The sequence below is a fragment of the Microplitis demolitor genome, chromosome 4, assembly GCF_026212275.2.
Source record: "Microplitis demolitor isolate Queensland-Clemson2020A chromosome 4, iyMicDemo2.1a, whole genome shotgun sequence".
In the NCBI taxonomy this organism is placed as follows: domain Eukaryota; kingdom Metazoa; phylum Arthropoda; class Insecta; order Hymenoptera; family Braconidae; genus Microplitis; species Microplitis demolitor.
The window spans coordinates 11,396,967-11,421,852 of NC_068548.1; the positions used below are offsets into that span (position 1 = coordinate 11,396,967).

Below are 24,886 nucleotides of genomic sequence, written 5' to 3' on the forward strand. Positions count from 1 at the left end.
GCGAATATTCGAACGTCGAACTTTTGTGCACTCTTATTGCGGGATTCCGCCCCAGGCGTTGAAAAGTCAATAAGAGGATCTTCAATATTTTTATATTTAAACCTTATTGCAGGAATCCGCCTCGGCGTTGAATAATCAATAAGGCATTCTAAAATTGACATCTTTTTGCAGTCAATTATTGCAGGATTCCGCTTAGGCGTTGAAAAAGCAATAATCAACTTCTTATCTATTAAAAATCCTTAGAGATTAATAGAAACTTCCGGTCCGATTGAAATAGTGACGCAAATCACGTGAATTTGCGATTCCATCTCGGCCGATTTATTTTGCGTTTAAAATCACTTTTTGGGTGTGTAAAAAGGACGCATTTAAACATAAAATAAAAATCTTATATAAATATCTGTGAATAATATATATTCCAAAAATGTTAATTGTTTAAAAATAGTGAAAAGGATTCAGTGTATAAGTGAGTTGTAGCTAAACCAGTAAAAAGCTAAAAATCATAAGTTCAGCCTTCCGAGTTTCATTCGAGAGTAGCACATAAGTTTACATCCTACAACCCCAGCCGCGCCCATCCAACCGAATCTTACAGGAGGAAGCTGAGTGAGCTGCAACGTTCTGGAGGGATCTAACCTGCCGTGACTAGGAAGAAAGAAACATCGGAAGGTAGGTGAAAGATTTTAAATTCTATTCTTTCATAAGATAACTGGTTCAACACAAGATCACCAGTCTCTTCGGAGACGTTTGGGTTCTTACTTCAAAGTAAAAGATCCACCATAAACAATAAATTATAGGAAGATATCTCTTCCTCGTATTCTTTAATGTTGTCCGCAACCTCCAAATCACTCGTCTAAATTTTTCTATCGCTACAAAACGGAGAAATCCCGGATAATTAATTTAAATTTAAGCGGCGGACATACGCACTATTCATTTTATTTATGATCCTATTTTACTAGTCAGAACTATTAAATAGCTTATAAACGAGCATTATCAATTAAGTAAGAATTGATAAGTCCCTAAACAATAAGAAATTTATTGATAAGTAATAAGCCGTGAGGTAAGTGAATGAGTTTCCATGAACGTTGCCGAGTTTATATAAGTGCGGATTTTCGCTTTGCAAGAACCTCAGCCCATTGCTCTGTCCAGGTAAAATGAAATTTGTTAGAGGCCAGCCTAAGCCAGGGTTCAACCCACGAATTCTGATGGCTGCTGGTTAAAATCGCAAAGAGAAAAAGCGATTTGTCTCAATATATATATATATATATATATATATATATATATACTAGCAGATCCCGCCCGCTACGCCGGCAATACAAATGTATTACTAATATAAATTATCTTACATATATATTATAAAAGAGGAGGTGTTTGTGCCTATAATAAGATTTGTAGCCGAAATTAACCATCGCGAACGAATAGTGTTGGTATGTGGTAGTAGGCATGTCCCATGGTGCAAGGGGTGGTTACGAGTGATAACTATAGGGGTGTGAAAGATATGGGTGTTTAAAGAAGCTGAACGTTGAAAATGCGTCTACGATTAGTTGAGAATGATCTAGATTTTTCTAGAAATTTAAAGAATAATCTAGACATTCCGAGAATAATCTTAAAATCTTAGTTCCTAAATATAAATTATTTTTCTAAATTATTCGAAAATTAATTCTAATCAATCTGGAATACTCCAAATTCAACTTAGTTAAGTTGAACCGCTTAGAATTGATTTTAATCAGTCTAGAATATTCAAGACTGTTCTAAAAATTTCGAGACACATCTGGAATGTTCCAAATTGAATTTAGTTGATTCGAATCACTTGACATTAATTTCAATGAGTTTAGAATGTTCTAGATTGTTGTGAATATTTGGAGAACCATTCGGAAAGCTCCAAGTTATAATTAGTTGATTCAAATCTCATAAGATCATACTAATAATTAGTCTAGAATATTTTGCAAGATTCTGAAAATCATAACATTCTATAAAATTCGAATATATATGTAAAAATATTAAATTACTTAAAAACTATTTCATGAATGTTCAATACTCAAAATTGTTTTAAAAATTTCGAAAATGTTATGAAAATTGAAAACTATATTTCAAAGTCATAAATTATCCGAAAATAATCGGAACAACCCGATCAAAAAATAGTTTAAAACGACCGGAATTAATTTGAAGTTCAGCATTCAAATATTTCAGAACTTATCAGATTATTTTCGAAATTTCAGAGCAGTCCAAAAAAGTTGACATATAGATAAAAGCATCACCAAAAAATAACCCAGTAATGCGGGCGTTGGCAGCTAGTATATACATAAAAAAAAAGTTTTATCAAAACTACTGTCTGCATAAAAATTAAATTTCTCAACATTAAAATTACTATCAAACATTTGAAATAAAATTTTTTTACTTTAAAACAAATATTTAATTAGATAATGCTGATTATTATTATCATCAGTATTTTCAGTACTTTTTTAAATATTAGGGTAATACCCCCTATAACCGCGCACTTTTTATTGAAGCAAGATTAAGTCACTCAATATAGATTAATGAATAAAATGGAGAACTACATTATTACTTTATAGTTATTTTCCGTAGTTTTGAGTATTAAAATAAAAATTTAGTTTGAAGAATAATTTTGGTAGTTAATTATTATTAATTTTTTAAATAAGGTCCTTGAGTGTACTCGAAGTCGCTCACTTAAAGTTGTGATGAACCATTACTGGATCCGTACATGGCCCTATAGTCGCCCAAATTCAATATCAATTATACTACAATAAATTTATTGATTCGGAAAATAATTTATAAATTATAAACTTTATATAACTTTATTCTGTCATAATATAAAATTCTATGAATTTTTTTAATATATCTAATAAGATATAGTTATACCAATTCTTAAAAAATTTGACGAAACCTAAATTCAATCTAACGAACAAACGTTGAATAAAAAATGCCCGACTGAGTGCGATTTTGAAACCAGTAACTTTATTTAAAATAATACTCTATTATAAAAATAATTTGATGCATGATATTTTAATATATTTAGATTCACAAATAATTATTTATCAATATTTATCATTATTTATCAATAATGATTTTTGACTTGAAATTTTTTTTATAAAAATTTTAAAAAATGCTTTAAACATTTGAAGTGACCAACCTATAGTACTGAGCGGATATAGGGGCTTTAACCGTAATTAGAAAACAAGATAAAATTATTTCATGCCAAAAGAAGACAGATTCATGAATATTATGTTCTTTCCTTTTATTTCAAAAAAAAAAGAACAATCGATAATCAATAAAATTCATTAAAAAGAAATTTAAGAAAATATAGGTTTTATAATCAAAATCATAATAATATATAGCTAAAAACCTTCTCGGAAACACGCAGAAATTTGTAGTGTAAATTGCATATCAAAATATTCAGTAGTTTTTACGTGATGCGCGTTCAAAAAAAAGACCTGTCAGTATATAGATAAAGATATATATATATATATATATATATATATATATATACATATATATATATATACATATATATATATATATATACAGATATACATATATACACACATATATATACATATTGTGACGTTATTTTTCGTATGGGGGTCAAATCAAAGTGAACGTCATAAACACCAACTGATTTTATTGTATTTCCAAGCATGCTAACTCAAGACTTAGAATTTAGAGTACAGGTACTAACGATTTTGATACAGATTTTTGATTTAATTTATAGTTTAAAAAATTGAATATGGAGTAACGTTTAGCTACAGTTATGGGTTTTGTTAAGAAAAATTATAGTAAAGATTTAGAATCAGAATCATGGAAACTGAATATGGAATATTGTTTGAGATTCAAGTTTGAGATAATGATAAAGTTTGAGTTTTGGTTTACAGTTTTGGAATTTTGAGTATATGGAGAATTCAGTGTTGCCGTAGAGCGGGACTTGAATTAGCCACCCGGTATCATCTGATGATAGAACCTAGTTCTATCCCTATGAGACTTCTTGATAGATTGGAGAGATCTAACTGAAATGCTAGCGCTCCAGTCTATAAGGAATTTGATGGATGCAGAATGGGATTCGTTTTGAGTTTTGGTTTGGCAGGCCTCAACAGTAATTTTGTGACCGTTACTGTTGTGGAAGCTGTTTGGTCATTTTCAATCATTTTTGTCTGACAGGACTCAGAGGAAAAGCTATAACCACTTTTACAGCTGAGGAAGTCATAGGTCACTTAGTTTTAAGTTTTACGACCCCAGCTGAAGTCTGTTACAGGAGAGCAACTACCAAGGATATCCATACTCAGAATCAGGTTTAGTGAGTACGTTTGGTGAGGTATAAGCCTCCAGTTACCGATGTAGTAGAGTTTGGAAATTGATTTATGCTTTTAGAATATAGAGCTCAGTTATAGATAATGATAAGATTTAATTTGAGGTTTTACATTCTGATGATTGGGAAAAAAAAAGTCGAGGAGAGACCTTCGAAGAGTACGGACGTGATTATTCAGCTCTGGTCGCTCAAAGCAAACAGACGTGTCTAGTAATGGCGCTACAGTTCATAGCATTGCTGAAAGCTACAGTTTAAGATTATTGTTACAGAAGTATTATTTGAAGCAGTGTAAGACGTTACTCGATATTTTATTCAGCAGTAATCACGTATAAACTAATTATTATAATTATTAACAATTAATTGAGTTTGAGTCAGAGTCTTGAAATATCATACTACTGTTTTAATTAAAGAAATGGTGTAAAATCTGAGAGAATTATGAGAATATTGTTACAGTTTAGAGTCATGTTCACGATTTATCATTAATATTATTTTTATAAAATAATTATAAGAAATATGTTTGGTTATTGAACGAATTTTCATCTAATGGACGTTAATATGAGACCCATGTACCTTAGTTTTATTAGTTTTGTTGAAGAAAATGTTCCAGAATATCGATTTTATCATTTATTGTTCTAGTTGATTGTTATTTAGATTTAGTGATTAATTAATTTATTTGTAATGTATCGCTACGCATCATTTAGATGTCAATTTACTGTTTGTTAAGATTAAATTTTATATTATTAGATTCTCTATTTAGTTATAAAGTCAAGCATATTTGTACGATTCTACAGTATTTTATTAGTGTTAAATAGATATTTTGAGATTATTGTTGTAAAATAAAAATTGCAAATTCACTTATAATCTAGATGAATTTGGAATGATGTAACCGAGACCACTCCATCTCTCCATAAATCTACACACTGAGCGACACCATGGCATACCATAACTCTGTTTTTAGTTTTCAAGTCTCCGTTTTAGTTTTTGCTTATAAGTTCCGAGCATTTTAATTCTAGTTTTAGTTTTTTAGTTATGCGTGGTTTTGAGATAGTTTCACAGATCAAAAATTTATCTAATTTTTATGATTTACGGATTTAGTGATTCCAGTGATAAAAATTACCTGGCGCCCTATTCGTATTGAGACTGAAGGCTAAAGATAGAGAACGAAGTTGTAGCACAAAATTTAGCGTATTGACCTATAATTGACCTAAGATTTGTCGTCACAATATATATATATATATATATATATATATATATATATATATATATATATATACATATATATATATATGTATTAAGACATTTTAAAATGTTAAGTAATTATTCGACGCTGATACGTGGTCACTTAATTTGTTCAATCTTTACATTACTTTGAATAATTTTAAATAATGTGAGGTTAGGTTTATTTTGACAGCTTCCGTATTTTGACTTGGCTGATCTTGGCTTGTAAATGATTTTCCCGCGTAATTTATATTCAAACCATTGTTCAGTTGGCAGCTTGGTACGGGAAAGATCCGAGACTAGAAATATTAATAATAATAAGAATAGTTATAAGTTAATTAGTAATTAAGTTAGTTCAAGTTGGTATCATTAGGTTAAGATACAGGGACTCGTTTGCTGATCAACAGAGCCCAAGAGAACAAGACCGACCCGACGACAACTGCCCGGAATTGATGTGGGACAACTTCTGTAAAATTACCGCTTGTGATTCATCGACAAGGTCACTCTTGACTTGGGCCGTCTTTCCATATTTTGACGATATTTTAATCGTATCTAACGACGAGAAGCAACACATGGAGCATCTGAAAATTTTATTCGAGCGTCTCAATGAATACGGACTTGTAATTAACGTACCGGTATGCCAGTTCGGTATACCGGAAGTAAAATTATTCGGTCATGTCATCACGAAAGATGAAATTATCCACCTCATCTTCCTACCACCGTAATAGCTCTTCGTCGATTTTTCGGCACAGTGAATTTTTACAGAAAGTTCATCAAGAACGTTGCAGAAATTCTAGCACCGCTTAATGAAATTTTGAAAGGATCCAAAATCAAAGGCTCTCATCCAGTCAATCAGAGAACTGATCCTTAAAAGTCTTTTAAGTCAGCTAAACGAGCTCTAGTGACATCTAGAATCGAAAATTTCAACTTCGACCAAGCAATCGATCCACCGCATGGATTGAAACGAGAGATCTAGAATAGAAGCCGTACTGAACAGCCGCGTTTTTGTATTTGAACAATTCGACTCGACCAAAAGAACAATTTCGATTCCGATTTTTGAACAATTCAATATACGCCGTTAGGAACGATCCAAGTGATAAATAAATCGTCTCTCGTGAATAAATAAACAAGCCGAAGCCTCGGCACGGGAATCGAGTAAAGTGTACGAACGACTGATTTTGTTTAATGAACAAGTGAAACGCATTTTGTGTAAACGATAATTACTTTAATAATTAACTATCTGTAATAAGGATGTGATAGTGAAATCTACGCGTTATCCAAATAAAATATCATTTTACATTTTATTTTATTTCAATCGAGCAATTCTGAGAATTACGGATTATCTACATCTTATTCACGACGGCAGTAGAGTCTTGCCGTGTATATATACATATATATATATATATATATATATATATATATATATATATTTATATGTATATATATATATATATGTATTTATATTGTAACGAATGTGAAACTGATGTTTAAAAATCTTTGAATAGCAAGAAAACAAATGCTTTCTTCTCTTGTTTTTTATAGATGCGTGACAAAGTCAGTCAGTCTTATATTGACATCCTAACAGCGAACATCTGTATATCAATAAACTATATATTTCTTTGCTTTCTTTTACTGCTCTTAATTGTGGCGTTATTATTTCTAATATAAGTATGCTATTATTGTAGTGTATAAGTGATATAGTGTATAGTGTGAAAAGTGATAAGAGAATATTAAAATAAAAAATCGGTCTGTCGGTTGATCCTGCGGGCCAGCCCCAAAACTTCCCGCCTATTTCGAGCTCCTTGAGCTCAGAAAATTGTTGTAGATACATTTTCTGTTCGAGCTCGAAAATACTTTTGTATGCCTTTGTTTTCGAAAGTAAACGTTTTTTACGATTTTTTTTCAAACGATATCTCTCGAACGAATAAACCGATTAAGACGTTCAAGGCGACAATCGACATGTTTCATTGAGTTCTATAACTGATCAGATTTTTAAATTGATTCATCAAGTCGTTTTTGAAATACTTTCAAAATACTAAAAAAAAAAATTTGGAATTAATCGGGTCAGTCATTTCGAAAATATTTGGAAAAAACCATTATCCACCATTTCTTTCTCCCGCGATATCTCTCGAACAAATTAACAGATTGAAATGTCTAAGGCAGCAATCGGCGCGTTTTATTGAATTCTAGAGCTGATTAAAATTTAAAATCGATCGCGTCGGTCGTTTCAAAAATATTTAGAAAAAACCATTTTTCACCATTACTTTCTCCCGCGATAACTCTCGAACGAATTGTCCGATTTTGATGTTTGAGGTGGCAATCGACGCGTTTTATTGAGTACTAGAGCTAATTAGATTTTTAAGTCGATCATATAAGTCGTTTTTGAGAAATCAATAAAAAACTAAAAAAAAAATTTTTTTTTTCTTAATTCGCAAATATTTTCGAGTCTATTCAATCAAATAATCTGAAATTTACAGGAAAGTTGACGGCCAACAAGCTCTTTCGATTGCCACCTTAAACATCCAAATCGATTTATTAGTTAAAAAGTTACAAAGAGTTTACATACATACACACACACACACACACACACACACACACACACACACACACACACACACACACACACACACACACATCCATACACACACTCGGACATCATTCTGAAAATAGTCAGAATAGCTTCCTAGGACCTCAAAACGTCGACATTCGATGAAAACTCGATTTTCAAAAATCGAGGTGAAAACAATAACTTCTTGAAATTTTTGAAAATCGTCGATTTTCTTAGCGGGAAGTTAAAAAAATGCCGTGACGGACAAGGCAAACAGTTGCCGATGATACTTTGAACATCATCGAAGACGCTCAGGACAATAAAATAAGGAACAAGCTCAATGACGAACTGGAGGAGTACCGCGAGCACATTGCGTGCTATTTACAGGAAAAGAAGGAGGAGCACGGAAAGTGGTTCGACCGCTTAGAATCCAAATTCTCCAGAATGGAAAGATTCCTCGGAAGAATTGCGGATAAATTAGAAGACGCACCTAGAGGAAGTGAGTCCGGTGATGTACCCCTTATTATTAATAATAATAATAATAAAAAAAATAATAATAATAATAATAATGATAATGATAATGATAATGATAATAAAAATGATAATGATAATGATAATAATAATAATAATAATAATAATAATAATAATAATAATAATAATAATCGAAGAAATTAACTTCTACCCATAGTCATCTGGCTCGGATTTTTACAGCGTTCATCAGAGGTAATGAACCAATTCCATGCTGGCTTGTAGAAGGTCGAACCGTGCTCATCCCAAAGAAAGGAGACTTGTCTGACCCGAAAAACTACAGGCCTATCACCTGTTTGAATGCGGTTTATAAGATTTTCATCAAAATCTTGAATAATCGCATTCTGCAGGAGATAGACCCTGTATGGCAGCAGATATACGAATAACGTGGCAGTAAAAGAGGCCTGTCAGGTTGCAAAGAGAATCTGTTAGTGGATCGTTGTGTCATTCAAGACGCGATCTGCTATCAGCGCAACCTGTCAATGGCCTGGATTGACTACCGCAAGGCATTTGAGTCAACATCTCATGAGCTTATTCTCTTTTTGCTCAAATGCCTTGGGGTGAATCACGATACAGTAAGATGCATTCGGCGTACGATGCAGCTTTGGCGAACACGGTTCCACATTTCATGTGGCAACGACAAACGTGTAACCGAAGCTGTACAGTACAAACGAGGAGTCTTCCAGGGAGATTCTCTGAGCCCTCTGCTGTTTTGTATCTCACTGCTGCCAATATCTGTTGCACTACGCCGCACCCGTGGATACGCAGTGGGTCCACCAAATGATCGAAAGTATTCGATCGCCCACTTACTCTACATGGATGATCTGAAGGTGTATGCTTCTGATGAGGAACACCTTCAGACAGCCTTGAATATCGTAGGGGAGTATACCCGGGATGTTGGCATGGCTTTTGGGTTGGACAAGTGCGCGGTCGTTAATCTGGTGAAGGGTAAGTGTTTTGATGTGCGTGAGGATATCGAGTTAGTAGATGGGAGCGTCATTGACCATCTTGACGCCGGAGAGTCGTACAAATATCTAGGGATTGACGGGAGTCCTATGCAGGACGCCTCGAAAATCAAAACGACTCTCTGCAGTGAGTATGTGCGGAGACTCCGGAAAATCTGGTCATCAGAACTTTCCGGGAAAAACAAAATCTCTGCGACAAACATGCTTGCTGTCCCGGTACTCCTCTACTCTTTCGGTGTTCTTAAATGGGCCCGAAAAGAGCTCAGAGATCTCGATATCAAGACACGCAAAGTCATGAATATGAATCGGAGCATGCACCCTAAATCCTCAATCACCAGATTATACCTTTCCCGGCACGTCGGAGGGAGAGGGTTACAGAGCTTGGAGTGTCTACACGATCGTTTGGTTTTGGGTATAACATACGAGGTTGTCAATTTCACTGCAGATGAAAACGACTTCCTTATGCAAATTGTTCATAGTCATGAGAATAGGCATAGGGGAGCGTTTTTATATAAGGCAGCAATGTACGCGGCAAAATCCCTCGGTCTTGGAAGAGTAAACCCTCTTATCGAACTCCCTAAGGAGGAATTCGAGAGGGTCATCAGCAATGCTGAGCAACAAAAACTGCTCAGCACACATATGGACAAGTCCATGCACAGCGTGTTCATTAAACACGTGCGTGAACATGGCTTGTCCGAGCAGCTGACGTTTTCCTTCCTTAGGTCAGCTGGCCTGATGTCCGAGACCGAAGGATATATTTTTGCCTGCCAAGATGGTGTAATCAATACTCTTGACTACCGTGCTAAGGTGCTCCAGATGCAGCTACCCGACACTTTGTGTAGGGTGTGTAAACAACATCCTGAGACGCTTATGCATCCATTGTCAGCATGTCCTGTGCTGGCAAGAAATGCATATGTCCAGCGTCACAATGCTGCTCTGCGAGTACTTTATTACCACCTAAGACATACTCACGGTATCGATAAAACACCAGTGCTGCCTTATCTGCCAGGAGATATTCCGCAAGTTGTTGAGAATGACCGTTGCCGTATTTATTGGAACGTACCATTCGCAACAACGCGGAAAATCGATCACAATAAACCTGATATTGTGCTCTTTGATAAAACCGCTCGTGACATTTATGTCATCGAGTTCTCAGCACCTGCTGAGTATAACATCACGGTTAAAGAAGAGCACAAACACGAAGTATATCAGGATCTCCTGTTTGAAATTGGCAAACTCTACCCAGGTTACCGTGTAAAGCTTGTCGTACTTATTGTTGGCGTCCTAGGAGGGATGAAACAGACTTTTGTGTCTGCACTGGCTAAAATCCCAACTTGTTCTCCGTAAGTTGAGTTTTTGGCATCGCGGATGCAAAAGGCTGTTATTCTCGGATCCCTCCGTCTCCTAAGGCAACGAAACTTGGCCTGCTGCTCATGCTGATCATCTTGTTGATGAAGCATCGCAGTAGTAATGATTTGGCGCTCAGGTGAGGCCCTCGGTAGAGTCGGACTACCGGGGATAACCCCCTGACGCTTCTTATTTCTAATTAGGCGCAGGTTTGTCTCAAGTTCATCAAATTAAGACTCCTGATGGTAAGGAGCAAGAGGTTGAAAAAGTAGAAGTGTATTATAACAAAATATATAATAAGGCAAAAAGGAATTATTGTGTAACTTGAAAAGAATTATTAGCTGTTGTAAAATCAATTAAACCTTTTTTGTCATTATTTAATAGGGGGAAAATTCATCATTAGAACAGATCATGCTGCATTAAAATGGTTGTTATTTTTTTAAATCCTGAAGGACAGATGGCTCGTTGGTTAGAGGTTCTATTTCAATATGATTTTGAAATTGTTCATCGCAGATCCTATTGATTGGGGTAAACTCGAATTCGAAGATGAATTGCTGAAAGTTATCATTGATTTTAAGAAAAAAATCTTGTGCCAGATTGGCAGTCTATTTCTCATCTTAACTCTACCTTTAAAGTTTATCTACTCTATTGGGGTTATTTAGAATTAAAAAACGATATACTTTACAAAAAGTGGGAATCTCCTAATCTCTCGAAAATCGTTTGGCAAATGATTGTTTCAAAAAATAAAGTTAACGACATTCTTCATGAAGCACATAACTCTTCATCTAGTGTACATTTTGGAATCAATAAAACCCTTGACAAAATTCGTCGAAGATTCTATTGGGCAACTTGTAAGCAACATGTTGAGTTATGGAGTAAAAATTGTAAAGTTTGTTTCTCGAAAAAGGTCCCATCATAAAACTAAAGCAGAATATCAGATTTGTAATGTAGGATCACCATTTGAAAGAATTGCAATTAACATCCTCGGTTCAATTACCAAATCTTCTTCAGGAAATCGTTTTATCCTAGTCGTCACAGATTATTTTACTAGATGGCCAGAAGCTATTTCTCTTCCAAATCATCAAATATCTACAATCGTTGAAGTATTAGTTTGTGATGTTATTTGTCATCATGGTCTTCCTTTAGAAATTCATTCAGATCAAGGTAGAGAATTTGAATCTTTAATTTTTAAAGAATAGATGGAATATTTAGTAATAAAGAAAACTTGAACTACTCCTTTGCATCCTCAATCAAACGGCTTGGTTGAAAGATTGAATAGGACGATTCTTTAATACCTCTCAAAATTTATCTCCAATAACCAAAAAGATTGGGATAAATGGTTACCACTTTTCCTCTTAGCTTATCGCTCTTCCAAACATGAAACTACAGGATGTTCTCCTGCAATGCTCATGATGGGACGTGAACTCAGGATTCCTTTGGATCTCCTTTGAGGTTCTCCGATATACCTGGAGAGTTCGGGGCAATCGAAGACACTGTCTGATTTCGTGAGTCAATTGAAAGAGAAAATGAATTCCATTCACGATATTACAAGAAATAAATTTGAAATCAAGTCAAATAAAGCAAAGTTGAGTTTTGATTTGAAAATGAATATGTTAACTTTTAAAGAAAAATAATTAGTTTGACTCTAGTTCCCTTATAGAATCAAGGGAAAATCTTCAAAACTTCAATGCGATTGGGAGAGTCCTTATGAAATTGAAAATAAATTAACTATCGTAGTTTACAGAATTAGGAAAAAAGCAAATGAAAAATATAAAATCGTGTATGTAAATCATCTTGCACCATATTGTGATCAATAAGAAAAATAAAAGAGAAGTCCGAGGGGGGCCCTGAACGACCTCAGCGGAGACGTTGTGAAGGGTTCCCGGGATTCTGTTGTCAATTAGTAAGACTAGGATATATCTCTTTCAAACTGATAGTATTGAATGATTTGTCTGGACGACTTACTAAAGACTGGTATAGTCGTTAGGAGAAATCTGATAGTGGACCCTGAATAGCCACACTGTAGACGTTGCTTAAGAGTTCCCGAGATTCTGAAAGGAGTCTGGCAGAAGATTCTGAACGATCTGTGGTAACATTGTTCAAGGAATTCCCGGGATCCTATTAGGACTGGGAATGTTCTAGGTTCGATCATGAACTGAGGGAAGTCTGTCTGAGGGCCCTAAACGATTGGTCGTTTCATGGGGTTCCCGGGATTACTGGGCCTTTGATGAGAGACTGGATATTTCTTTTAGATTAAGTGAGCTCAGCTTAAATCAAAAGTTTGAATTCTTAGGACTTATCATTGGTCTACAGTGTCCTGACTCGAGCTTTGGGATCCATCCGGAGTTGACATAGTCAGCATTTTCCTAAAGTAGAGCACGACTTTTGGAAGATAGGTGGATACTCTGGAAAGTTTCGGAGGAACTTTTAAGGAAAATTTTAAATTCGTTGCAGCGTGTATTAATCAGTAATCATTGATATGTTAGCTATAGATAACATATCGGCATATGAGCTGAATGAATCGAGCAGTAGAACATTGAGCATGAAAAATGGAAAATTATTGAATCGATCATAATGAAAGTTTATAAATTAACAACTCACAAATAATAAGATTTAACGATGAATTATGTTTAAGTATAAAATTTATTAAAATGTTAGAGATACTCGTTTTGTTTTCTTTATTATGTACAGATAATATTTCCTTGGGGAAGGAGAAAAGGAGTCCATTTCTAGTTCTTCAAGGAGGAGAGGAAGAAGTTCCTGTTTCCATCCCGTAGCTTTTCCCATTCCCATTAGAGATCCAATATTCAAGAGGAGGGCTACAATTTTTAATTTTATAACTTTGAGTTATTGAATAGGAAAATAGAGTCACGCGCGTCGATTAACTTCTTAGCAGAATATTTTATTTTTTTTTATCAATTCTTAGCTCAATTAAATTATAGACTATTTGTTTATTTTTTTATTATCTTCGCGTTAGCCTACAGGGTTGTTTATTTTGCTATGGTGTTTTTTTCCCTGAAGAGTGATAGATAAAGTGTGCTGGTACCATAGCGGAATCGAACCAAATTGTGAATGATTTTAATTCCAATTAAGTTCGATTCACCGAACACAATTTTCATCGAGACGATAATTTATTGAGAAGAGGGTATTGTAACGAATGTGAAACTGATGTTTTAAAATATTTGAATAGCTTGACAACAAATGCCTTTTTCTTTTATTTTTATAGATGCGCGACTCAGTCAATCAGTCTTATATTGACAGCATAACTGCATACATCTGTATATCAATAAACTATATCTATCTTTGCCGTTCTTTTACTGCTGTAAATTGTGGAGGTGTTATTTCTAATATATGTGTGTTGTCATTGTAGTGTATAAGTAATATTAATTATAAGTCGAAATACTGCAATGTAGTTGTATATATATATATATATATATATATATATGTATATATATATATATATATATATATATATATGTATATATATATATATATATATATATATATAGTGCATTTACAGTACTTGAGCAAATTCCTCAAGTATTGACATCATCTTTCAGGTGTAAAATTCCCGAATTATTATAATTATTGTTTATTTTACTTAAAATAACTAGGTGATTTATTTTTGTGTACCCTAGCGGTCAAAAATATTATTGCGTTATTATTAAAAATTATGAATTATTTATGAAAACAAAAATTTATTATTTGAGTGTGAGTGAGAATAAATTCCGTATCTTTCTCTCTCTCTCTCTCTCTCTCTCTCTCTCTCCCTCACAACTGTTGTGAGATAAAATAAAATAAAAATATTGTGATTATTTGTTATTTAGACAAATGCAAATTAAATAATTATTTCTTTCATTTAATTTTGAAAGTAATATTGTTTATTATTAATTAAACTATATTAATTTTTTTTATATTGAGTGTAAATATTTTGTTTCTTTTATATACTGAAACTATTGTGTTTGGTTTTCCACCCCCAGGGGAAAATTTATAACGATTTTGAATTGTATTTTGACAAATTAACCAGGTATTATTGTTATTAATTTAAACAAACTAAATATTGTGAAAAATTATTATCGTACTATTGTTTACATTATTAAAACTCGGAAACCAACAGCTGTCGGGGAAAAGTTTAATATTTATTTCTCTAATCTCGCTTAAATTCAACACATGCATCAGATTCATCTTTCAATTACGTCGTTATGATCATATAACCCCATACAGGAAACAACTTGGTTGGCTGACATTACAAAGTAGACGTGAATTCTTAATCTGCTGAATAGTGTATAAAATGATACATCTTAATCATGACCAAATTTTACGAGAAAATTTCCGCATACTCTTATCTGTTCGTGGCCGTGCGATAAGACAAAATGATGTTTTTTATCAACCACCTTGTAGAACAGTATCATATGAAAAATCATTTCTATTATCAGCTATAAGATTATGGAATCAACTGCCATCGGAAATAGTTTCTATAAATAATTATGCTGAATTTAGGACAGCATGTTATACTATGTTTTTTGAAAGAACTAATGACTTATAATAAGTAAAATATATTTGTTGTAACTCATGTATACATGTATGCATATGAACTGTCTTTTATATTGCTTTATATGCTCTTTAGATCAAGTCAATGAACATTATTTGTAGCTTATTTGTAACTTATTTGTAATTCCCTTACAATTTCTATTTGAATAGTTTAAATAATTATTAATATTATACTATACTATAATTTGATTTAATGTATATTTTATGTATTATGGCCCTTAGGGAGCTGAGCTTCTGGGTCAAATAAAAATTTATTAAATAAATAAAAATAAAATACACCATATGTTCCATTTTCTCAGCTCACTATCTACCACACTTGATTCGACACAGATACTGACTCTTTCTCTCTCTAACATACCGACTCACACTTACTCCACCTCTAATTCTATCTCTTTGGCAATATAACGTCACAATCTTTAATAATATATATTTTTCACTTCAACCATTTGCATATGTACATAAAATCAACACCCTCATATTTTTGTTGGGTAGCTATCGACTTTTGCTATGCTTGGTAATTATAGGAAATTTACTAGAGATAAAAAAACATTCCGATTAAACTAAGGATTTCTACATGAAACTTAAACTTCAATTGTTTTTAAAGAATGAAATTTGAAAAAAATTTTCGGCTGAGGATATTTTTAACTTTCCGCTAAAAGAATTGAAAATTTTCAAAAATTCGAGAAGTTAGTGGTTTCGGTCCGATTTTCGAAAATCTAATTTCTAAGGGATCCTGACGTTTTAAGGTTCTAGGAAGCGATTCTCACTAATATCAAGATGATGTCTGAGTGTATGTATGTATGTATGTACTAAATATGTAAATATCTGTGATTTTTGAATGGATGAACCAATTTTAATCACCAAGGTGGCATTCAAAACGGCTTGTCAATATCTAAAAGCTGTGAAAAATTTAACTTGATCAGTAGGGTTCATTCAGAGATATTCCAAAAATAAAATTTTTTAAAAAATGTTTTTTTTTTGGATAACTTGTAATGTGCCCGATGGATTGATTTTAAAATCAACTGGGCTCTAAAACTTTGTAAGCCGCGTATATAAGAATGCTGCCTCAACTATCAAAATCAATTCATTCGTTTAAGAGGGGGGTACGGGCTAAAAATCGAATTTATTTTCCATTTTTTTATAGTTACACATTTTAAGAATATTGTTTCCAAGTTTGAAGTCGATCAGAGCAATACTCTTGAAGTTATGAACTAATCCACCTTTTCAAAAACTAGAGGCTGAAGACATCAAAGCTGCTGCAGGAACTCCACTTTATGGAGCTAGAATCGATGATTCAGTGTAAGTTAAAAAAAAAATTATTTTTTTTTTTACTTTGTTAGCATCTGAAATTGTAAATGCTTTTTTCTTGAAACTACATTTTCAAAGTCCGTGAGCACTGATATTTAAAAAGTACATTACTGATTGATTTAAAACTTGGTACGTATAAAAAACCTCCCCCCAACGTTGAGTTTTATAATTTTTTTTTAACATGAAGGGGATTTCTCACCCTCAAAATGACGCGAATTTTCAAAAAAAAAGGTAGTTTTTATTTAAAATGACCACAAAAAATGAAGAAATGAAAAAAAAATTATCAGGGAACGTTGGAGGGAGGTTTTAATAATGCTTTGATTAAATTTCAATGGTTTATTATTTTGAGATAATTTCTAGCTGAGATACACTGCTCACCACAAATCATGTTTTTTTAAAGACGTTCTGGGAAAAGGTCTATCATCGGCTGGTTTGCGGATACTATTACCTAAAAAAATTACCTAATGTTGTTGAAAATAAACTTAATGATGTTCAAAATGTTTTAATAAAGTGGATGAATCCAAACGCCTAAAAACAATTCATGAAAAAGCATTTGTTTTTCACGATTTAGCACTCCCCCCCTCCCTTCATAAGAGAAATCGTTGTCGAAAGAATAAAAAAAAAATTTTTTTTTAGTATTCTCGAAATTTCTCAAAAACGACAAGATAACTCAATTTCAAAATCTAGTCAGCTTTAGAACATAATAAAACGCGGTGACTGATATCTTAACCGTCTCAATCGGTGAATTCAGTCGAGAGATATCGTCAGAGAAAAAATGGTAAAATCTTTTTTTTTCGAAAACAAAGGCATACAGAAGTATTTTAGAGCTCGAAAATGTATTCACAATGATTTCTTTGAGCTCAAGGAGCTCGATAACCGCGGGAAGTTTTGGGGCTGGCTCGCAGGGTTAACTGATAGACCGATTTTTTTTTTTCTATTAGACGTAATGTTTTTATTTCTTGTATTGATCAAATGCTTCTAGAATTAGCTTTAATTAGAAGTTACCTCAATGTTAATAACTTCATTTTCCCGAACTTGCACAAATGTTAATAATATTCTAAATGAAATTTTTCAGAGACTGTAGTCATTAGTATAAGAAATTTTTGGACTGTAAACAAAGAATATTGTATCAATAACTCAGCCATAGAATTAACTTTTTTTAAAGGAAAAATCTAAGATTTGACAGCATTTAGAGGTAGGTACAAAGTGATTTTTTCATCAAAATGATAAAAACTAGTTTATATCTTTGCGCTGCAACAAATTCAAAATTAATTTTATAAAATGAGAATACGTACCTTCGAAGTAAAGAGTTTCATTCCATCGAGGATTTAAAGTTCGGCGTTTTATCTTTGTCTCGAGTCTGTGCTTTTTGTCAGGTAGCAGAGTAACCCTCACATAAGGATCAGATGTACCAGATAAATCTTTTGCAGGCAGATCTTTGCCCTATAAAACATACACAATTCTGCAAGTTAGTGAATTATAAAGTCCGGTTTTAGAGTACATATCTATTATGACAGTTACTGATTTCCTGCTTGAATATTATCCTACTTTTGTTCAATAGGTTATTACAATTTCTTTCATTTTCTTAGGGAGGGGAAGTTAAAAATAAAATCGTTGATATTTTTAGTCAGATTTTAAAGAATCTAGCATTCAATAGATGGATGGAAGTTGCTTCGTATATTCTATCAACACAAAATTGGGAATGTGCATTAGAGCAATATAGCTCGAAAAATTTAATGAAACAATTCTTTGAAATACAAAAAATTTGAGAATAAAATCAAAAATCAATTTAAATGAAATAATTTATGAATAAATAAATAAATAAATAAGAGTGGTCATGAATTATATAAGAGTCGCGTGACATAATACGCAATTTGATTTGTCTGAGGTCATAGTGCATATTCTCGGCACGTTGTTTAAATCCATAATGTGTAGTTAATGTTATTTTGAGGCTTTAAAAATTTTGCGTAAGTTCCTCCTTCAATTTAATTGTTTTATTTTATTTTTAGTATCGAAAGTTACTCAGGATAATATAGAAAAATTGACAATAAATGAGGTAGCGAAGTTTTTTTTAAGAACTGATGTAAAAATGGACCTTGAGGTTATGAACGTTATTTTATTGAGAAAGCAGACTGGCACTTGCAGTAGCGCAATTGACAAAAAAAAAAATTATTGACTTTTTGTTTAATTAAGAGTGACCAATGAGTAATGAATGACAAATAATCAATAAAATACGCAAAAATTCGATAAAAAAAGTTAATACAGAGTTCAGTGAATCCTGAGCAGACAATCCACGTTTATAAATATTTTATATGAAGTAGATTTATCAGTATTTTGAGATATTGGTACTATACACCAATAAACGTTGTTTTTTAATGACATATTGAGAAATTAAAATATTTTTGCTTATTATCAACGATGTGTAAAGTTTTTCTAAATAACAACAACAGCAGTTACTATTGTTACGTTATAAAACGGTCGAGAAATAATTTAAGTATAAAAGAATATTAATTTCCGTTGAATAGAAAGAAACTAGGACTTCATTATTTACGCGAACACTGAATTAATAAATCCCATTCTCTGTGGCAAGAACGTATAATGGAGGATTGATAAAAGAATGTCTCAATAGCTCACGTAAAGAATACAACCGTATTAGACGACCACCCGCCTTCCAAGAATTATAAAAAATATATAATTACTGTATTCTTGTAATTAAGTCTTTCGGCTCTATTTCTTTATTTACGGTGAACCAAGAAGCCACCACCCAATGTTTGCAGTGGCTTACTTGTATCTGGTCGTATAGAAATTGAACGTGATTAATCTATTTCTCATATCTTTTTTATGACAACTTTGTTCCATTGAAAGATAACAGCTATTCCAAATGTACATGGTGAGCTGCGGTAATCATAATACTACCTAGGTACAGCTTATTAGCCATGTTACTTAATAGAGACCAGCCATGTAGGCGCTGAAATTTATGATAGCATGTATCACAATTAAGAATCTTTTGCAATGTCAAAGCCTACTGGCGAGTCAGCCGCAATTATTTGCCTTCATAGCGATAATAAGTAGCTGAAACTGACAGTTAGTCCTGTACTCCTCCGGCCTAGTTACCTCTCTTATCCAAGGAAGGTATTACTTGCTTGATTTATACATATCCTCTATGCCGCTGAGAGTCCAAGCTAGAGAAACGCCCTACTTATTAATCCATCCACCCAACTCCATCTTCTAGTAGGTCATCAACCCGACTTTCCTAAGAAATACTAGTGTTACAGCGTAACATGCGAAAATACGCAAATGTCGTACAATTGAATAAATAAAAAAATTAAATCCTTAAAAACTAGAACTAAACATATCAAAGGTCAGATGAGTGGTCAGAACTTGTTAATGTAAACAAAGAATACCATAAATTTCCTTTTTTATTACTTATGGAGCTATAATAAACTAACTAATAAATTGAAGAATCAATTAAAACACGATAATCTCCCAAATGCTTGAAACCTAAACAGTACCATTTTTGATAATGTCACGCGAGGCTCTTCCTTTTTTTTTTTTCTTAGAAGGCCAAGTGTCACCACCCCGATAACCTTTATATCTACGCGTCGTTGACTTAACATTTAATTCACCTAGATTCTCTACATTCTTCCTAGCGTCTAGTTATCCCGAAATAACCAGGGAAAACAAATTTAGATCGAGTTAGATCTGATGTTTCAGATCTGAACAGATCTGCATTTTTGCCAGATATGTTTAGATGAAATTAGATCTACTCTGATCAAAATAGATCGGCTTCGATCTAAGCAGATCAAGGTGAATGAAAAACACTCTTAGATCTGCTCAGATCAAATTTGATCTAATTCGCTAGATTTCAATAGATCTGTTTTTTATCTCTATCCGCATAATAATTGATATGGCTGATTAAATATATTAAAATTATAAGGAAACGTTTCAGTAAACAAAAAAGCGAATAATTTATACATTATGCTACAACGTTTCACAATCGAGGATTCAAGAACCACTATGCACAAAAAAACTCAAACAATAGTAGAACATATAATACCGATACTAGAAAGAAATAAATTTTAATTGCTAAAATTACAAGACGTTAAGAATATTATCCATGTTGTTATAGTCGGAGGTCATAAATGTCGAATTCCGGATATCAGTATTTATAAGAAAGTCATGTAACGACGTATATGAAGTCCCTATATAAATAACAGATAATATTGTGTTCAGTCACGAGCTTGATTAATTTAAATCAAGCTTCGTGCATTTCCGCTCGGTTCGGGAGAAGCCGAGCTCGCTACTGACTGAAGGTCAGAATAGTGCCGGGTCACTCGCTATTTGGGCCCGGCACATACAATTTCTAACTCAGGATCGTGTCTTGACGTCCTGAGAACCCGCTACAAGCTGACCAATCACAAAATTCGTTTTATATTGGTCAGCCTATGAGAGATCTCGCTATCAACTGCTACCTTTTGGCGCGCTTTTAAGCCAATAGGAAAATTCGTTATATGCAGCAAGGCTGCCACGTCGACACCAAGCTTCTCGACGACTCAACGACGCTACCATATTTTTTCATTCTACAACGTGTCTTTGCTACGTGCAACCTCGTGCTTGAACCGCTTCGCTTATTAACTTGTGTGAAACTAAATCAAATCGCTACGCTAAATTATCCTCAATACTTAGACAGTACATCAAGGCTGCTATTTATTGAGAATAAATAAATTGTTCTTGTGACGATAATTAATTGTTAATTAATTATCATTGAAGTAACCGCTACTGACCACGTGTCAATTTTTATACGTGAATAAAATAACTGAGTTGCATTCGCTATCGCGTATAAATTTATCTAGTCGCATTCGCTATTGTATATATTTTTCATAATTTCAAGGTGTAAATCAGTGTAAATAAATCTATAATTTATTTTATAATAAAATCTGTGTAATTTTTTAATTGTTTAGCAAAACTCGCCTAAACCAGATCCATTAGTTTATTCGCTCATTTTACATTTTGGTCCTTCGAGCCGGATCTGGCGAAATTTAAACAATTAAAAAATTATTTTAAATTAAAAATCAAAAAAAATTGTGAGAAAAAAAAAAGTGTAGTGTCAGTTCTGTGTCGTGAAAATCGCTAAGTGCCGTGGGCATTGCTGAGCACTGCTAGAGTGCTGCCCGGGTGATCTATTTTACACACCGGTGTAAAAAGACTTTTAAAACAGAAAAGATCGAAAACTTAGCGTCGGTTTCACGTCATCGCGTCCATTTTGTGTGCCACGTATTAACAAGATGGCCGCCGAAGCTCAAATCGCTCTTCAAATGCAACGCATCGACACGATGCGCAATATGTCCAACCGCTTGACTGACGCTGTACTCGCTACCCAAGGTGCCGCCGCCATTGACGCTGAACTCGCCATCCTGCCGGAGTTGTGGAACCGCTTCAATTCGACTCACGAGAGGCTATACGAAGACGTACCTGAGATCATTACCAACGAATATCATACAGGTAACGCTTATGAAACCGCTAACGTTGCTTATACCTCTCTTAGAGTGAGACTCAGCGCTGCTAGACCCGCTCCAGAACCTGCTCATGAAGTTCAGCCCGCTAATCATGATCAGACCGCTTACTTTGGTGGAGTTCACAAGTCTAACTTGCCACAAATCAAGCTGCCAACTTTCCAAGGGTCGTATGACGAGTGGGACTCGTTCAAGGACTTGTTCACGTCACTAGTCATCAATGAAGATTCGCTGACCGGGTCGCAAAAAATGCATTACCTGAAGACGCAGGTAAAAGGTGAGGCCGCTGCACTACTCGCTAATCTCCAGATCACAGATGACGCTTTCCAACCCGCTTGGGAGTTGCTGAATACTCGCTACACAAATCCACGTCGATTGCTCGATATGCATATCGATGATTTGCTGGATCGCCAACCGCTAACGTCACACTCTGCTGTCGATCTGGATGCGCTTCTACTCGCCAACAAAAAATCGCTGGACGCTGCATTGGGAATTCCAATTGGTGAGTTGGACCCCTTTTTAATTCGCTTGACTGTTCGCTGTTTGCCTTCAGATTTGAGAGTGGAATGGATGGCTTCGCTTGGGTTATCCAATGAGTTTCCCACTTACCAACAGCTGCACGATATGCTCAAGGCCAAGGTTCGTGCGTGGGAAAACTCAGAGATTGGCGCGAAAATAACCTCTACGCAATATAAGAGTGCTAGTGAGAGACCATCATCACCAAAGTCTTACGCTAAGTCAGCCGCTACAACCAAACAAGTTAAGTTTGTGAGCAATAAATCCGCTACTCCTGCCAGATCAACGCCATCTACATCCACTGGTTCCGCTAGTTACGTCGCTTTCACTCCTAAGGATCGTACGAGTGAACCGGGCATGTGCCCAATTTGCAAGGAGAAGCATTTCGTTCTCTTTTGCCCCAGCTATCAGAAGGCGTCGCCACTGAACCGAAGAACGATTGTTCAGCATTACCGCTTATGCTTCATCTGTTTGGGACGCCACCGCTACGCTGATTGCAGGACTAAGCAGAAGTGCCGCCATTGTGATCAGCCACATCATACGTCGACTCATCTTGACGATGGTGCTGCCGCTAAACCAGCACAGGACGCTCCTGTAGCTGACCCAGGTAACAAATAGTTCCAATTTTGGTAACTTTTGGTTTGAATTCGCTAACTTAGTCCGCTTTCAGCTCATTCGCTCAATGTTTTACTCGCTACCGCTATTGTTAAGTTGAATTCGCTAACAGGAAGTACATGTACAGCCCGTGTACTTATTGATCAAGGATCGGAGTTATCCTTCGTGACGCATTCGCTAATCAAGAAGCTGGATATTCAACTCAGTAAAGCAGCTGTACCATTACGTAGAATTGGTAATGTGTCAGCTGGGCATTCGCTTGGGTCATGCAAGATGACGCTGCATTCGCTACACAACAACGCTTCTATTACCATCCAAGCTCATGTGCTTGCTCTATTGACTGTAAACTTACCGTCATTTACGCTAACTAAAAAGAAGAAATGGCCGCATATAACTGGGCTACAACTCGCTGATCCAGACTTCTTGACATCACGACCTATTGACATCATTCTGGGTGCAGCACCAGCTGCACATATAATCAACGCTAAAATACGAAAAGGAAGTGACAATGACCCAATCGCTCAGTCAACATCGCTTGGCTGGATCATATATGGATCTGTGGACACCGCTACATCAAAATTGACCGCTTATGGTCATCATGTCGCTGTTGATGATCAACTACAAGACTTGTTAAGCAAGTTTTGGTACCAAGAAGAGCCACAGACAGAATTCGCTACACGCTATACTGAAGAAGAAGAAGAGTGTGAACAACACTTTGTCAATACACACTACAGACAGTCTGATGGTCGATATGTCGTTCGCTTGCCGCTTAAATCTTCGCCAAGTCAACTGGGTGATTCGCTCAGAGCTGCACAATACGCCTTACTACGTCTTCGCAAACGATTGGAAGCTGATCCAGTCTACAAGAAGTTGTACTTCGACTTCCTGAAGGAGTATGAAGACTTGGGACACATGAAACGTCTGAAATTAAAGGAATTACCACCGAACAGCTACCTGTTGCCTCATCATGGGGTTCTGAAAGAGCAGAGCACTACCACCAAGCTCAGGGTGGTATTCAATGGGTCCTGGAAAACTACATCTGGCGTATCTGTCAACGAGATACTTCATGTGGGCCCAAAGATCCAAGTTGACATCAGTGATGTACTTATTCGCATCCGCTGCCATCGCTATCTCTTCGCTACTGACGTTACAAAAATGTTTCGTCAAATTGCAGTTGACAAGGAAGATCATCATCTACAGTGCATACTCTGATTTGACGAAGATGACATCCCAATAGTATTTGCACTCGCTACTGTTACTTATGGAACAACATCGGCTCCATATCTCGCTGGAAGAGCACTCTTACAACTCGCTGAAGACGAAGGAAATAAATTTCCGAAGGCTGTCGAACCGCTAACTAACACACGCTATGTTGATGACATCTATGGAGGTGCAGATGAACTCGCTGAGGCAATCCAAGTTGCTCTCGACACAAAAAATATGTGTGCCACAGGATGTTTTC

General features: G+C 34.7%; 1 protein-coding gene across 1 annotated transcript in view; it reads right to left on the minus strand.

Annotated features, from left to right (window-relative positions):
* The window catches only part of LOC103578665 (synaptotagmin-7), a 926,763-nt gene that overhangs the window by 203,986 nt on the left and 697,891 nt on the right, over positions 1-24,886 (minus strand). Inside the window, exon 6 of the mRNA XM_053738534.1 lies at positions 18,076-18,223. Coding sequence (XP_053594509.1) covers positions 18,076-18,223 — 148 coding nt within the window. The remainder of the gene's footprint in view (positions 1-18,075; positions 18,224-24,886) is intronic.